Raw genomic sequence first — 18,306 nt, 5'->3', positions numbered from 1 at the left:
ACCAGAGCTGTTGCCAGAGAGTTGAATGCTAATTTCTCTACCATAAGCTGCATCCAAAGTCGTTTTAGAGAATTTGGCAGTATGTCCAACCAGCCTCACAACCACAGACCATGTGTAATCATGCCAAGGAGTGCTGATGAGTATTTCTGTCTGTAATAAAGCCATTTTGTGGGGAAAAACTCATTCTGATTGGCTGGTCTGGCTCCCCAGTGGGTCGGCCTGGCTCCCAAGTGGCTGGGCCTATACCCTCCCAGGCCCCCAGTCATGGGAAATCCATAGATTAGGGCATCATTAATTTAAATGGACTGATTTCCTTATATGAACTGTAACTCAGCAAAATCTTTGAAATTGTTGCATGTTGCGTTTATATTCTTGTTCAGTATAGTACCGGATCAGACCCCCCTTTGCCTCCAGAACAACCTGAATTCTTTGGGGATTCTACAAGGTGTTGAAAATGTTCCACAGGGATGTTGCTCCATGCCAACGCGATGGCATCACGCGGTTGCTGCAGATTGGACGGCCGTACATTCATGCTACAAACAGCCCGTTCCATCTCATCCCAAAGATCCTCTATTGCAGGGGTTCCCAAACTTTTTATAGTCCCGTACCCCTTCAAACATTCAACCTCCAGCTGCGTACCCCCTCTACCACCACGGTCAGCGCATTCTCAAATGTTGTTTTTTGCCATCATTGTAAGCCTGCCACAAACACACTATATGATAGATTTATTTAACATAAGAATGAGTGTGAGTGTTTGTCACAACCTGGCTCGTGGGAAGTGACAAAGAGCTCTTATAGGACCAGGGCACAAATAATAATATAATAATAATCAATAATTTTGCTCTTTATTTAACCATCTTACATATAAAACCTTATTTGTTCTTCGAAAATTGTGAATAACTCACCATAGGTTGAGAAGTTTGTGCTTGAAAGGATGTGCATAACTCTGCATTGTCTGTGCCTGTATTTAGTTTTCATGCTAGTGAGGGCCGAGAATCCACTCTACATAGGTACGTGTTTGCAAAGGGCATCAGTGTCTTAACAGTGCGATTTTCCAAGGCAGGATACTCTGAAATCTGGCAGTGGCAATTCAATTTTCACAGAACCACTTGTTGCAATTTCGATGAGGCTCTCTTGTTCAGATATCGGTAAGTGGACTGGAGGCAGGGCATGAAAGGGATAACGAATCCAGTTGTTTGTGTCATCCGTTTTGGGAAGGTACCTGCGTAATTGCGCATCCAACTCACTCAGGTGCTTCGCTATATCACATTTGACATTGTCCGTAAGCTTGAGTTCATTTGCACACAAAAAAATCATACAATGATGGAAAGACCTGTGTGTTGTCCTTGTTAATGCAGACAGAGATCAGCTCCAACTTCTTAATCATAGCCTAAATTTTGTCCCGCACATTGAATATAGTTCCGGAGAGTCCCTGTAATCCTCGATTCAGATCATTCAGGCAAGAAAAGTCATCACCCAGATAGGCCAGTCGTGTGAGAAACTCGTCATCATGCAAGCAGTCAGACAAGTGAAAATTATGGTCAGTAAAGAAAACATTAAGCTCGTCTCTCAATTCAAAAAGACGTGTCAATACTTTGCTCATTGATAACCAGCGCAATTCTGTATGTTGTAAAAGCGTTACATGGTCGCTGCCCATATCATTTATAGTGCAGAAAATACACGATAGTTAGGGGCCTTGCTTTAACAAAGTTAACCATTTTCACTGTAGTGCCCAAAACGTCTTTCAAGCTGTCAAGCATTCCTTTGGCAGCAAGAGTCTCTTGGTGGATGCTGCAGTGTACCCAAATGGCATCGGGAGCAACTGCTTGCGCGTGCGTTACCACTCCACTATGTCTCCCTGTCATGGCTTTTGCGCCATCAGTACAGATACCAACACATCTTGACCACCAAAGTCCATTTGATGTCACAAAGCTGTCCAATACTTTAAAAATATCCTCTCCTGTTGTCCTGGTTTCCAGTGGTTTGCAGAAGAGGATGTCTTCCTTAATTGACCCCCTATAAACGCAACGGACATATACCAGGAGCTGTGCCAGGCCCGCCACGTCTGTTGACTCATCCAGCTGTAACGCATAGAATTCACTGGCTTATTTGCGAAGCAGTAATTGTTTCAAAACATCTCCTGCCATGTCACTGATGCGCCTTGAAACAGTGTTGTTTGATGAAGGAATTGTCTGTATAGTTTTTGGGGCCTTTCCCCCAGCATTGTCCCAGCCATATCCGCTGCAGCAGGAAGAATTAAGTGCTCCACAATAGTAAGGGGCATGCCTGTCCTAGCCACTCGGTAGCTCACCATATAAGACTCTTCTAGCCCCTTCTTATTAATGGTGTCTGTTGCTTTTATACATGTCTTACTACTCAAAAGTTGTCTTAATTCTTTTTCATTTTTGAGCAACCGGAATGAGCAGCAGCTACGTTTGGCTACATACGGACCGTTAGAGTAATGGTTAATGTGATTGGATGTTAGTTATTTGACTTGGCTACCTGTATTTTACTTTGTGTTGTTATTTCACTGAACAATTTTATTTTTGGCAGTGAATTGAGGCTACTCGGGCGAGAAAAAAACCTCACCCAAATGTATAGTCCTGTTGGAAAATATAAATAGACTGTTTGAAAATGTGAAGAATATTTTTGTACATTTAAAAAAATATATTATTATTATTATTATATATATTTTTAAAATGTCAATCACATTTTTATTTGGCGTACCCCCGTCGGCATTGTGCGTACCTCTGGGGGTACGCGTACCCCAGTTTGGGAATACCTGCTCTATTGGGTTGAGGTCTGGGGACTGCGCAGGCAACTCAAAGTGAACTTGCTGTCATGTTCCAGGCAATGTTTTTCCACTCCTCAAATGTCCACTTTGTGACCGTGTGCCTACTGGAGCCACTTCTTCTTGTTTTTAGCTGATAGGAGTGGAACCCGGTGTGGTCGTCTGCTGCAATAGCCCATCCATGTCAAGGATTGACGAGTTGTGCGATTCGAGATGTCGTTCTACACACCACTGTTGGTTGTACTGTGCAGTTTGTGGCCCTCCTGTTAGCAGGCATGATTCTTGCCATTCTCCTTTGACCTCTGTCATCAACAAGCTTTTTTGCCCAAAGCACTGTCGCTGACTGGATATTTTTATTTTGCAGCACCATTCTCAGTAAACCCTAGTCACTGTCACGCGTGAAAAGCTCAGGAGGGCGGACGTTTCTGAGGTACTGGATCCGGCGTGCCTGGCACCAACGATTATAACGTGCTCAAAGTCGCTAAGGTCACTCGTTTTGCCCATTATAAAGTTCAATCGAACAGTAACTAAATGCCTCGATGCCTGCTTTATATAGCAAGCCACGGCCACGTGACTCACTATCTGTAGGTCAGTTTCCTTCGCTATTACGCCTGCCGTCGCCGTCGTTAACAGAATTTCAGGAAAACAGTGCCACAATAGGTGGAGGCGAAGGACACTGGGAGAATCTCAATTGCATACTCCTCGCCCATTGGATGAGAAAACCAGAGGTCCCTCCCCTCTGACTTTCTCCTCCGATGGATTTTGAGAAGGAGGCGAGGACAGGGGAGAGAGGATGCGAATAGCATGCAATTGAGAGTCCCCTTTTGTATACCGTTGTCCTAGCTAGCTATCTACCGTGTCAACCCCGCCTCTTCTTCTGTGGGGTTTATCGCCAGTTGGCATCCAACGATAAGGTGCATTACCGCCACCTACTGTACTGGAGCGCCCCCTGCAGATGCAGGAATGCCCCGAAAAGCAGGCTGCAATTGCACTGTTCTCGAAAATTTGGGGCTCATATTATGGAAACATAGTTTCAATATTTTTTTTACTACACCTGCTTTTTGCTGACGGCAAGACAAGGCAAAAAGGCTGATCGCTGATGGACACACGCTGAAGAACCTTTGAACAGATAAAGGTTGCGCAACCAATGGTTGTGTGCCACGTCATTGACTGTACAGAATTGTCTAGACGTGCCTTTGGCTTCCCGCTTGATTTTGAATGAAATTCTTCCACTGTTCTGATTGGCTGCTGCAGCTCTGTAATTGGATGACCTTATTTGTCTGTGTTCCGGTTCAACCGAGGTACCAGGTTAACTTTGGTCCTGTTCCCCTGCTCAGACATTGCATGCATCAACCAATGGTTGGGTGCCATGTCATTGACTGTGCCATCAGGCACCAGATCGCTATAATATTTGGGGTGCATTCCTCTGCCCAGGCATTGCTGACACCTGCCAGATCTTACAATGCCTGGATAGGTATTTTACGTATCAGCTAACCACATCATATCAAATCAAATGTATTTATATAGATCTTCTTACATCAGCTGATATCTCAAAGTGCTGTACAGAAACCCAGCCTAAAACCCCAAACAGCAAATAATGCAGGTGTAGAAGCACGGTGGCTAGGAAAAACTCCCTAGAAAGGCCAAAACCTATGAAGAAACCTAGAGAGGAACCAGGCTATGAGGGGTGGCCAGTCCTCTTCTGGCTGTGCTGGGTGGAGATTATAACAGAACAAGGCCAAGACGTTCAAATGTTCATAAATGACCAGCATGCTCAAATAATAATAATCACAGTAGTTGTCGAGGGTGCAACAAGTCAGCACCTCGAGTAAATGTCAGTTGGTTTTTCATAGCCGATCATTGAGAGTATATCTACCGTTCCTGCTGTCTCTAGAGAGTTGAAAACAGCAGGTCTGGGACAGGTAGCACGTCCGGTGAACAGGTCAGGGTTCTATAGCCCCAGGCAGAACAGTTCAAACTGGAGCAGCAGCACGGCCAGGTGGACTGGGGACAGCAAGGAATCATCATGCCAGGTAGTCCTGAGGCATGGTGCTAGGGCTCAGGTCCTCCGAGAGAGAGAAAGAAAGAAAGAGAGAAAAAGAGAATTAGAGAGAGCATACTTAAATTCACAAAGGACACCGGATAAGACAGGAGAAATACTCCAGATATAACAGACTGACCCTAGTCCCCCGACACATAAACTACTGCAGCATAAATACTGGAGGCTGAGACAGGAGGGGTCAGGAAACACTGTGGCCCCATCCGATGATACCCCCGGACAGGGCCAAACAGGCAGGATATAACCCCACCCACTTTGCCAAAGCACAGCCCCCACACCACTAGAGGGATACCCTCAACCACCAACTTACCATCCTGAGACAAGGCCGAGTATAGCCCACAAAGATCTCCGCCACGGCACAACCCAAGGGGGGGCGCCAACCCAGACAGGAAGACCACGTCAGTGACTCGACCCACTCAAGTGATGCAACCCTCCTAGGGATGGCATGGAAGAACACCAGTAAGCCAGTGACTCAGCCCCTGTAATAGGGTTAGAGGCAGAGAATCCCAGTGGAGAGAGGGGAACCGGCCATGCAGAAACAGCAAGGGCGGTTCATTGCTCCAGAGCCTTTCCGTTCACCTTCACACTCCTGGGCCAGACTACACTCAATCATAGGACCTACTGAAGAGATGAGTCTTCAGTAAAGACTTAAAGGTTGAGACCGAGTCTGCGTCTCTCACATGGGTAGGCAGACCATTCCATAAAAATTGAGCTCTATAGGAGAAAGCCCTGCCTCCAGCTGTTTGCTTAGAAATTCTAGGGACAATTAGGAGGCCTGCATCTTGTGATCGTAGCGTACGTGTAGGTATGTACGGCAGGACCAAATCGAAAGATAGGTAGGAGCAAGCCCATGTAATGCTTTGTAGGTTAGCAGTAAAACCTTGAAATCAGCCCTTGCCTTAACAGGAAGCCAGTGTAGGGAGGCTAGCACTGGATTAATATGATCAATTTTTTAGATTCTAGTCAGGATCTAGCAGCCGTATTTAGCACTAACTGAAGTTTATTTAGTGCTTTATCTGGGTAGCCTGAAAGTAGAGCATTGCAGTAGTCCAACCTAGAAGTAACAAAAGGATGAATTTTTCTGCATCATTTTTGGACAGAAAGTTTCTGATTTTTGCAATGTTACGTAGATAGAAAAAAGCTGTCCTTGGAACAGTCTTGATATGTTCTTCAAAAGAGAGATCAGGGTCCAGAGTAACGCCGAGGTCCTTCACAGTTTTATTTGAGACGACTGTACAACCATCAAGATTAATTGTCAGATTCAACAGAAGATCTCTTTGTTTCTTGGGACCTAGAACAAGCACCTCTGTTTTGTCCGAGTTTAAAAGTAGAACGTTTGCAGCCATCCAATTTTGGGGCTTCACCATGTTTCATTGAAATGTACAGCTGTGTGTCATCCGCATAGCAGTGAAATTTAACATTATGTTTTCAAATGACATCCCCAAGAGGTAAAATATATAGTGAAAACAATAGTGGTCCTAAAAGGGAACCTTGAGGAACACCGAAATGTACAGTTGATTTGTCAGAGGACAAACCATTCACAGAGACAAACTGATATCTTTCCGACACATAAGATCTAAACCAGGCCAGAACTTGTCCGTGTAGACCAATTTGGGTTTCCAATCTCTCCAAAAGAATGTGGTGATCGATGGTATCAAAAGCAGCACTAAGATCTAGGAGCACGAGGACAGATGCAGAGCCTCGGTCTGATGCCATTAAAAGGTCATTTACCAACTTCACAAGTGCAGTCTCAATGCTATGATGGGGTCTAAAAGCAGACTGAAGAGTTTCGTATACATTGTTTGTCTTTAGGAAGGCAGTGAGTTGCTGCGCAACAGCTTTTTCTAAAATGTTTGAGAGGAATGGAAGATTCGATATAGGCAGATAGTTTTTTATATTTTCTGGGTCAAGATTTGGCTTTTTCAAGAGAGGCTTTATTACTGCCACTTTTAGTGAGTTTGGTACACATCCAGTGGATAGAGAGCCATTTATTATTTTCAACATAGGAGGGCCAAGCACAGGACTACAACTCTTTCAGTAGTTTAGTTGGAATAGGGTCCAGTATGCAGCTTGAAGGTTTAGAGGCCATGATTATTTTCATCATTGTGTCAAGAGATATAGTACTAAAACACTTTAGTGTCTCCCTTGATCCTAGGTCCTGGCAGAGTTGTGCAGACTCAGGACAACGGAGCTTTGGAGGAATACGCAGATTTAAAGAGGAGTCCGTAATTTACTTTCGAATGATCATGATCTTTTCCTCAAAGAAGTTCATGAATTTATTACTGCTGAAGTGAAAGCCATCCTCTCTTGGGGAATGCTGCTTTTTAGTTAGCTTTGCGACAGTATCAAAAATAAATTTCGTATTGTTCTTATTTTCCTCAATTAAGTTGGAAAAATAGGATGATCGAGCAGCAGTGAGGGCTCTTCGATACTGCACAGTACTGTCTTTCCATGCTAGTCGGAAGACTTCCAGTTTGGTGTGGCGCCATTTCCGTTCCAATTTTCTGGAAGGTTGCTTCAGAGCTCGTGTATTTTCTGTATACCAGGGAGCTAGTTTCTTATGACAAATGATTTTAGTTTTTCGGGGTGCAACTGCATCTATGGTATTGCGCAAGGTTAAATTGAGTTCCTCAGTTAGTTGGTTAACTGATTTTTGTCCTTTGTCGTCCTTGGGTAGGCAGAGGGAGTCTGGAAGGGCATCAAGGAATCTTTGGGTTGTCTGAGAATTTGTAGCACGACTTTTGATGCTCCTTGGTTGGGGTCTGAGGAGATTATTTGTTGCGATTGCAAAAGTAATAAAATGGTGGTCCGATAGTCCAGGATTATGGGGAAAATCATTAAGATCCACAACATTTATTCCACGGGACAAAACTAGGTCCAGAGTATGACTGTGGCAGTGAGTAGGTCCAGAGACATGTTGGACAAAACCCACTGAGTCGATGATGGCTCCGAAAGCCTTTTGGAGTGGGTCTGTGGACTTTTCCATGTGAATATTAAAGTCACCAAAAATTTGAATATTATCTGCTATGACTACAATGTCCGATAGGAATTCAGGGAACTCAGTGAGGAACTCTGTATATGGCCCAGGAGGACTGTAAACAGTAGCTAGAAAAAGTGATGGAGTAGGCTGCATAGATTTCATGACTAGGAGCTCAAAAGACGAAAACATCATTGTTTTTTTTTTTGTAAATTGAAATTTGCTATCATAAATGTTAGCAACACCTCCGCCTTTGCGGAGATTATAACATATGTTATGTTATAATCTGTCTGTTGATGACACAGTTGATGACGTGGCACACAACCATTGGTTGATGCATGCAACATCTGAGCAGTGGAGCGTGACCACGATGTGGTTGTCTGAAATACCTATCCAGGCGTTGTAAGATCTGGCATGTGTCAGCAACGTCTGAGTATGGGAACATGACCAGTGACTGCATTTGTTTTGTAAAAAGCGGGCAGCCTCCCGTGCATGAGCCCAGACACGGTCAGGTAGAAATATTATTTGGAGAAACAACATGTAATTATGTTTTTGGGCAAATTATTCCGGGGCTAATTGAAATCAAATGTCTGCTAATTAAACATCAATCTGACAATCCAATTTCTGTAGGCATATGTGGTTGTTGTGGCATAGACTAATAGGTTTGTTGCCAAGTTTTCAATCTGTAATTTTGCAAATGGGCCTTAAATCAAGTGATTTTGAATGGTAATAAGGCATGTTCTGTAGTAACAACGTTACGGGGTTGCAATAGCCGTTTGCAAAAGTGTGGTTGTTTGGTAAAGTAAAACTTTTGAAATGTGAGTGCTTGCTTCAGTTGTCTAAAGAATACATTAGGTATTTGACTGTAATCCATTGTTCAGATATCTGTTTAATTGTATCTGTCCCTCCACACCATCTCAAGCTATTTAAGACATTCAATCATTTTCACATGTAAAACCCCTCTTAGTAATCCTAAACCTAATTTGTTCACATGGAGCTGAGTGGCGGACGTATTGGCAAACTGCTGCCCTGTGCAGTGCTGGGTAATTCTGCAATGGGGCTTATAGCCGGACATCTTCATTGAGAGTTTTGCTGGCTTTCTGTAAAGGTTAAGTGGTCTCATCATAAAGTCATTTTGGGTTTCCCTCTGCTGGATTCTGCATTTCTATGGAATTATAGTGGTTCCAAATGCCAGTTGCCGCTGCTAGCAACACTGGCCCATTGCCACAACAATAGCATTGTTGACTAATAGGTCCCAGAAAACAACAGTCCCTGCAAAGCAAGAATGTTGAATAAAATGTCTGCCAGTTGTCTGGGTGGTTGGTCCTTATGCAGCGGGTTTGTCATTTGTAGTTTAGAGTGTAATTTGCTCCCAGCCTTGACAATGTGCCTTTCAACTAATCTATTTGTTGTTCCAACCCTCAGGAGACTATGAGAAAGGAGTAGGCCACCTGACCAATCTTTATGTGCTGGCAACGCCAGAAGCTCCTCCAGTGGACTTTACCACCTCCTGTGTCCCAGATTTAGCTGAAACTGCCCACCATTAGCTAGGTGAGGATGTACTCCCATTGGAAGCCAGGTTTAGAGTACCACCGACTGCTGGGCCAGTTCCAGGTCCTGTGGTTGATCGACCTGTCCCAGTTCCTGGCTGACAAACAGACCCATTCACCTGTGTCTGGAAGACCGCTAACCCCTTCTAATTGACCAGCAGATGGCCAGCCATGCCCTTTGGTTACTGAGCTAAGCCCCCCCACCTCCAGAACCACCAGTTTAGTATTCCATGGGCAGCCAGGGGTCCAATGCCATGCCACTGCCTGCAGTCCCCTGATGGGGCGGCGCTAAGCCCCTCTGCCTCCACCTACACCCCCCAACCTTTCAGAACTCATAAAGAACAGAATTTCCCTTTTTGATACATGTTCCGTATTTGGAATGGCTGTAGGAAATTTCCAACACTAACCTTGACTGACTTTCCCCATTACCCAATACCCATCCAGTTCCTGCAGCAGAGGCGGGACTTCCTCCGCACCCTTTAAATAGACTCACCTATGGCTAATCACTGTGGCGGCCTGGCAAACTGTTCAGTTCAGTTGTGTTGTTAGTTTTATTCCTTTTCAACTTCTCATTTACCTTTTGGATGCGTTATAGTTTGTATGGCTTAATCTTGTATCTTTGATTTGATCACATTTATTATGATTGTTAGCCTAACTGATTGTTGCCATGTGCTCGTTGTACCTAAGTAACTCCTTTACCTTAGGATGTATGTTGTATATATTAATTAATTTACTTACATGCTGTTTCATACAGTATAGTTAAATAAAGGTTAAATTAAAAATTATATACTGTTGAAAAGTTTGGGGTCACTTAGAAATGTCCTTGTTTTTGAAAGAAAAGCACATTTTTTTGTCCATTAAAATAACATAAAATTGATCAGAAATACATTGTTAATGTTGAAAATGACTATTGTAGCTGGAAACGGCAGATTTTTTATGGAAAATCTACATAGGCGTACAGAGGCCCATTATCAGCAACCATCACTCCTGTGTTCCAATGGCACGTTGTGTTAGCTAATCCAAGTTCATCATTTTAAAAGGCTAATTGATCATTAGAAAACCCTTTTGCAATTATGTTAGTATGGTGTTTTGCGGGTACTATTTAATGATGCTGCCAGTTGAGGACTTGTGTCTGTTTGTCAAACTAGACACTTTAATGTACTTATCTTCTTGCTCAGTTGTGCACCGGGGCCTCTCACTCATCTTTCTATTCTGGTCAGAGACAGTTTGTGCTGTTCTGTGAAGGGAATAGTACACAGCATACGAGATCTTCAGTTTCTTGGCAATTTCTCGCATGGAATAGCCGTCATTTCTCAGAACAAGAATAGACTGACAAGTTTCAGAAGAAAGTGCTTTGTTTCTGGCCATTTTGAGCCTGTAATCGAATCCACAAATACTGATGCTACTCTAGTCTAAAGAAGGACAGTTTTATTGCTTCTTTAATCAGAACAACAGTTTTCAGGAGTGATGGTTGCTGATAATGGGCCTCTGGACACCTATGTAGATTTTCCATAAAAAAATCTGCCGTTTCCAGCTACAATAGTCATTTACAACATTAACAATGTCTACACTGTATTTCTGATCAATTTTATGTTATTTTAATGGACAAAAAATTTGCTTTTCTTTCAAAAACAAGGACATTTCTAAGTGACCCCAAACTTTTGAACAGTGGTGTTCATATTGTAGTCATTATTCTGCTACAGTATATTAGAGTATACGTTTGGATTTATTTGTATTCTAATAGTTTGACTACCATGTATGTTCTTTACCTTGTTTATAGATCAATCATCCAGAACCTTGTACCATACAAGATTTGGCATGGGTCCCCAGATCCTCAAAAGGTTCTACAGCTGCACCATCGAGAGCATCCTGACCGGTTGCATCACCGCCTAGTATGGCAACTGCTCGGCATCTGACCGTAAGGGGCTACAGAGGGTAGTGCGTACGGCCCAGTACATCACTGGGGCCAAACTTCCTGCCATCCAGGACCTATATAATAGGCGGTGTCAGAGGAAAGCCCATAAAGTTGCCAGAGACTCCAGTCACCCAAGTCATAGACTGTTTTCTCTGCTATCGCACGGCAAGCGGTACCGGAGCACCAAGTCTAGGACCAAAAGGCTCCTTAACAGCTTCTACCCCCAAGCCATAAGACTGCTGAACAATTAATCAAATGGCCACCAGACTATTTACATTGACCCCCCCCCCCCCCCCCCCCCCCCTTGTTTTGTACACTGCTGCTACTCGCTGTTTATTATCTATGCATAGTCACTTCAAACCTACCTCCATGTACAAATTACCTCGACTAACCTGTACCCCCGCACATTGACTCGGTACCGGTACCTCCTATATATAGCCTCATTATTGTTATTTTACTGTGTTACTTTTTATTATTTTTTACTTTAGTTTATTTGGTAAATATTTTCTTGACTCTTTCTTGAACTGTACTGTTGGCTAAGGGCTTGTAAGTAAGCATTTCACAGTAAGGTCTACACTTGTATTCAGGGCATGTGACAAATAAAGCTTGATTTGATATCACCCCTTTCCTTCCATATAAATATAACTATATAAACTGGGAATTGGCCCTTAATCTGTGCCTCTATATCCTCCTGTGTTATCAACACAGCGCCGCGGTAGCCCACACGACCAGCATGTTCACCTCCAAATACAGTCCTACCAACCACAACCAGAACAATACAAATGTTCCGCCCAGATTTTTCTTTTTAAGGCTTGCTGTTTATTAATCTTTTCCTACAACAGCAAATTACAGAAGCAGTATTGAAAATAAAAGTATTTTTTTTTTGGTAAAAAAAATGTGCACAAAATTTGAATGACAGTACAAAACGAAGCGATAATAATCCAGGTAAATGGGGACATAACTATAGGAATTTTGTATACCTTTTTCAATAATGAAAACATCTCAATTTGTACATTTCTGAATTATATCACAATCTGAAACTATAAAAAAGAAGAAAGAAAATGAACACAGTTTTTTTCAGTTTTAGATTTTCTTTACAAATTAATGCTATAAACACAAACTCCTTAAATATATTTATCAGTGCAACATTGTTTCTTTTTAGTTTCCACCCTACAGTATCCTTTTCTCTAGTTACCAGAATGAGGATACTGTCCTCAAAGCTGAATGCACAAAACAGTAAGCATTGCAAAGTGGGACATCAAACCTGAAATGAACAAAAGCCAAGCTGAGCATGTGTTCACCACAGCACACGACATAGTACACGGATATAGCAGATGTCCTCCTGTTCAACATCATTATGTCTCTGATTGTTGTGGTGTAGAAAATCCAATGGGCTTTTCCAATGGTCAAGTCCTCCTTAGACCTTTACTTCCCCATCCATAACTCTTTTGGAGCATTGCTAGATCCATCGGTAGGTCTCAAGAGATTTCAGAGTTCACATTGACGCAAGATATGCAACTTCAGCTGAAAAACATGTATAAAAATGAACCATCAAACATTGCAGTTTATAGTCAACCCACCTTCCCCTTTTTGAAATTGCCGGGAGTCCATTCCAGTCAGTGCAACGCAAGAGGTCAATTTCCTGTGAACGTTCATTGAAAAAGGTGTGGATGTGGTTGAAAGGCTGCGGACCGTCCAGTAGTAGTGTGCTGATCACAAACCCCTCCCCAAGTAGAAAAGGTATCCAATCATCCTTTGGTAAAGACAACAGGGCGAGTGACCTGATTCGCCATGCGTGATGACATCACTCGTCCGCTTAGCTCTGTACCAGCGTCCTTCCCTCATGACATCGGCCCTGACATCACAACATTTGGCTGCTACACGTTTTATAGATGTAAACCTAGGCCGTAGTGTGTCCAATATGTGACAACACAATACAAACCTATGATCATGATTATGAAAATCTAGCCTGCTGTGTGAATGTGAAAGCCAGTTGTGAAAGCCATTCTTCAGTAAGCCCTCCCCTGCCTAAATCACTCTAGTGAGGATTTAGATGTTGAATGACAAAGTGCATTCTAAGTTGCAATGTTTTTTTTGTAGGACAATCCACAGATGCCTGGGAAAGGAGATACCTAGTCAGTTGCACAACTGAATGCATTCAACCAAAATGTGTCTTGTGCATTAAAGCCCTCTGAAGGGGGCTGCCTTAATCGACATCCACGGCACACAGTTGTTTTGAACAGCAGATTTTTCCACCTTGCCAGCTCAGGGATTCGAACAAGAAACCTTTCAGTTACTGCCCCAACACTCTTACCCGCTAGACTACCTGCTACCCCATACCTATGGAACTGGAGGTGGTCAACTCCACTGGTCAACTCATACAGCTAAAGCAAAGCAAAAGCAATGGTTGTTTTTTGGTATGCTGGCAGACAGACATTCCATATATCTTCCTCTACTGCTGCTGTTGATATGAGAAAAGAGGACAGACCCTGTGTGAGGGGAGGAGGATAGGGGTGTGTGGCTGCCATATGTTAGTTAGTGTATAAAAGTTAATAACATGAATACAACTGTTTGTCTTTTTTCATTTGTGTTTATGATAACTTCTTCGTTGTCCCCTCCATGGTGTCATGAAGTGGATTGCATCTAGAAAACGTAGATGACATTGACTGGTCGGTCAGATTGAACAAGCAAGTCTCCTTTGAATGTGCACTGAATTGTCATAACAGCGGCCTATCTTCACACAGCACACAGAGTCTGCTCTCTCTTCTGGAGAGCAACGAAATGAAACAATAAAACCACAACACTTCACTCTTCACAACAACAGTCAAACGATTGTATTTACAACACACAACCCATTGAAAAAAGGGATACTGCAGCTTTTTTTTTTTTTTTTACCTTTTACTTTCTTAAAAAAGGGCATTAAAATATATTAAAACTTATGTACAATATTATGTGTGTCTGGGACAGAGAGAGAAAAGCGCCATGGAGGGATTGGATCATGTTTTGCAGACTTGATTATTAGCTAATTTAAAGCCCCTGCTTTAGTTTTCAGATCATTATCATAACGTTGTCAGAACTTTGTCAGAACTTAGTGGAGGAAAAAATGGCAACTAAGATGTATTAAAGGCACTGTCAGAACCATCTACTGCCAAGGGGAGTGACCGTAACCCTTAACCTCTGATCCGCACCTGCAGACAGAGGCAGAGGGCAGTGGCAGTTCAACCAACAACATAGTCAGTTATGGTTCATTTTGGATTTTGATACTTCTCTTTCAACACAAAAATAACAACTTTGATGTAAAATAATAATAACTAAATGTTTTTTTCCTCCCAGAAAATGATAAATACTTTAAACATTATAATCATTAAATTGGTCTCAACACCAGCATCCGATTGTAAAAATGAATGAAAATCAAATAGAAAAATTAAAATAATCATCTAATCATCTGTACAGATTTTTTCTCCTGTATTTATTTTTGTACACAGTGCCCCCTACTGGTAGGTTCCTGTTACTGCAGCTCCTGAGAAAAGCAATGGATCAGTCACAACCTCCCATTGGTTCCTGAACCTGGGCCTTCTCCGATGAGAGGCTTCCGGCAGTCCCTTTAGGCCCGGCAACTTATTGAGTCTTGGCTATGCCTACAGTCTTGTGCACTCCCCACACGCACGTCTCACTTCCCCCTTCCTATTCACGCCTCTGTGTATGAGTTCTGTGAATTGAGTTTGTCCTTCTTTAGCTTGACTCCATCCACCAGCTCAAAGTTATAGTTCTCCAGAGCGGATAAGTTCCTGTCAGCCATGTGGCCATGTGAGCAGGCACAGTAGAGGACGACCCCACAGATGGCCCCCAGGAAGACCCCTAGGGCGCTCATAGCGATGATGGTGATGAGGATAGGGTCCAGTGTCTTCAGCATGTTACCTGCCCCGCCACTGACACCGTTCAGGATCTCATTGTTCTCCACGATCTCAGGGAAGTCTGTGATGTCCACAACTGCAGGAGAGAATGAGCAAAAGAGGGTGAGTAGACTGGCGTAATGTGACCTATAAGGACAACATTTATCTCATATTCAACCGTCCCACTATTCAGGGAAATCTACAGCTTTGTAGATAGCTGTTGCATATGTTTGGACAATGCTTTTTTTTGTGCTTATTTTTCAACACTAAATCCCTATGCTGTGTGTAACAGAGAAGAGAGAGTGAAGAAGAGGTTGAGCAGATGGACGTATTAGTGAAATCTGTGGTAATCTCGTAAACGTTTTGTATCAATACGTAATAGGGTGACTTACTGATTTCATTGAATCTGTCTTCAGGCAGCATGGGCTCTGTAGGAACATCAGGATCTGTTGAGGAAGACAGAGAGATAGTTAGAAAAGTCCTTCCCTCCAGCACAATAGTAGAAAAATCATTTCACTCTTTACACTGAACATGATATAGAGGGCCGGTTTCCTGGGACACAGATTAAACCTAGTCCTAGACAATAAAAAAAGTACCTTCAAAGGAGAGTCTGCTTTTTAGTCCAGGACTACGCTTAATCTGTGTCTGGGAAAGCATCTGAAAATGTTAGGCCTGTACAGACTGGTGTTCTTAGGTCACTGGCTCAAATCCGGCTTGAACGATCAATGCAGCAAAGAAACACTCACCCTTGCAGTCAGCCATGTTCAGATTGTCCAGGATCTTGATATCGTCCACAGCGATATCACCCCAGCTCTTCCTCTCCACCAACCCTTCAATCACCACCTGGAAAAAAGAGAGAACAACCTTTTAATAACTTTACAACAACCTCTCGAAAAACTCATTTCCAAATTTATATCACCTCGCTAATCACCAAGTAGCACTAATCAAACTAAACGTGCCCTGCAATTAAAAAAGTGTTGAATTTATACATATCAAACAGACATTACATGATCAAAAGTAGGACACCTGCTCGTGGAACATCTCATTCCAAAGTCATGGGCATTAATATGGAGTTGGTCCCCCCTTTGCTGCTGTAACAGCCTTCACTCTGAATCGTCATTTTATGCTGTAGCATTAAGATTTCCCTTCACTGGAACTAAGGGGCCTAGCCCGAACCATGAAAAACAGCCCCAGACCATTATTCCTCCTCCACCAAACTTTACAGTTGGTACTATGCATTGGGGCAGGTAGCGTTTTCCTGGCATCCGCCAAACCCAGATTCGTCCATCGGACTGCCAGATGGTGAAGGGTGATTCATCACTCCAGAGAACATGTTTCCACTGCTCCAGAGTCCAATGGCGGCGAGCTTTACATCACTACAGTCGACGCTTGGCATTGCGCATGGTGATCTTAGGCTTGTGTGCGGCTGCTCGGCCATGAAAACCCATTTCATGAAGCTCCTGTCGAAAAGTTATTGTGCTGACATTACTTCCAGAGGCAGTTTGGAACTCGGTAGTGAGTGTTGCAACTGAGGACTGATGATTTTTATGCACTATGCGCTTCAGCACTCCGTTCTGTGAGCTTGTGTGTCCTACCACTTCGCGGCTGAGCCATTGTTGCTCCTAGACGTTTCCACTTCACAATAACAGCACTTACAGTTGACCGGGGCAGCTCTAGCAGGGCAGAAATTTGACAAATTGTTGGAAAGGTAGCATCCTATGACGGTGCCACGTTGAAAGTCACTGAGCTCTTCAGTAAGACCATTCTACTGCCAATGTTTGTATATGGAGATTGCATGGCTGTGTGCTCGATTTTATACACCTGTTAGCAACGAGTGGGGCTGAAAAAGGCAAAATCCACTGATTTGAAAGGGTTGTTCACATACTTTTGTATATATAATGTAGTTGTAATGTATATGAGACATACTACATTGATCTGTCCAATCCTATAGATCAGAGACTCTCTCTCCATACCTGATAGGGTTTACTGGAGTGCGGCACCAGCACGCGTCCCTCTCTCCAGCGGTTGCCCTGGTGACCGCTCACGGTCCACAGAAGTATGTCGGCCATGCCGTCCACCGTCTCCTTCCTCTGTTTGATGTGTAGCGTGCCGATGTGCGAGCCAAACATGTGGTACCAGAACGAGACGCACAGGTCAGACTGACCGACTGTTACCCCTGGACTGACCAGCCTAGCAACCTCCGTTTCCTGGGCGCCTGTCGCTAGGGTGTAGATGAAATTACCAGATCCACCTGGATGGGACATGACAAGGGGGAAGGGCCAGTGAGAAAAGGAATATGTGATGTCATCACTCTTCAGCTAAAAGGCAGTGGTGGGAAAACCTATCACCCAATGGAAACCTTGGTTTTGACAGTTAGAATACGTGTGACCAGCTTTGTCATGAAGGACTTAGAAAAATAGATAGTGTGTGATACAATGTGTCAGAAGACTAGGTCAACTGGATATAAATGACTTACACAGTTATCATTAGCTTACGTTGTTGTTTTTAATGTGTCTGTACCTGTGTGGTCCATGTTGGGTCCAGTGTTGAGCGTGGGCGTGCCGCTGGACTGTATCTGCCATCTGAAGCCGCTGTCCTCTGAGGTCCAACCGCAGAACGAGGGGTCGTTGGCCCAGCCAAAGTCACACGCAAACCACAGGAATGCTGCAGAGCAAGGGGGACAGATCACAGGTCAGTGTGTCATATAGAGACACATATAAATATTCTAGATTCTGTAGTAGGCCAGACCACAAACTGGTTGAAATAGACCATTGTATAAACATGAATCAGAGGGGATTTGGGATGACCTGAGGGCTCACTAGATTAGATACAGCGAGTGTTGTGGAGATGATTTATTTGGGTAAATCGCTAGAGGGAAGCAGAGAACTGTGAAACTTGAATATCAGAAGAAAGGGCTCCTGAGCTTCATAAAAAACCTACGAGACACAGCGAGAGGGAGTGACAATGAGAGGAGGGTAAATCCTGCCAGAATAGGGTGGATGGCGGGTGGGACTTTGCACGGAGATGTTGAATAAATCCAGTTAACGTTCTCTTTTAATAAACAGAGCGCATGAACAGGATATGGGCTCATAAAAAAAGATGTACAATGACAATAAGATAG

The 18,306-nt window shown here is 43.3% G+C and overlaps 1 protein-coding gene across 3 annotated transcripts in view; it reads right to left on the bottom strand.

Annotated features, from left to right (window-relative positions):
- Nucleotides 1-12,088: 12,088 nt before the first annotated feature.
- The window catches only part of LOC106578544 (neuropilin-1a), an 82,621-nt gene continuing 76,403 nt past the window's right edge, over nucleotides 12,089-18,306 (bottom strand). For all 3 annotated transcript variants that reach the window (XM_082965653.1, XM_082965654.1, XM_014157488.3), the window contains 5 exons: nucleotides 17,706-17,849; nucleotides 17,159-17,436; nucleotides 15,932-16,028; nucleotides 15,578-15,631; nucleotides 12,089-15,282 (listed from right to left, as the gene is read on the bottom strand). In XM_082965653.1, coding sequence (XP_082821779.1) covers nucleotides 14,981-15,282; nucleotides 15,578-15,631; nucleotides 15,932-16,028; nucleotides 17,159-17,436; nucleotides 17,706-17,849 — 875 coding nt within the window. In that variant the 3' untranslated portion in view covers nucleotides 12,089-14,980. The remainder of the gene's footprint in view (nucleotides 15,283-15,577; nucleotides 15,632-15,931; nucleotides 16,029-17,158; nucleotides 17,437-17,705; nucleotides 17,850-18,306) is intronic.

The sequence above is a fragment of the Salmo salar genome, chromosome 19 (genome assembly GCF_965601325.2).
Source record: "Salmo salar chromosome 19, fSalSal1, whole genome shotgun sequence".
NCBI classification, from domain to species: Eukaryota; Metazoa; Chordata; class Actinopteri; order Salmoniformes; family Salmonidae; genus Salmo; species Salmo salar.
The sequence above is the reverse complement of the archived record's forward strand: the minus strand, read 5'-3'. Positions and strand labels throughout refer to the sequence as shown.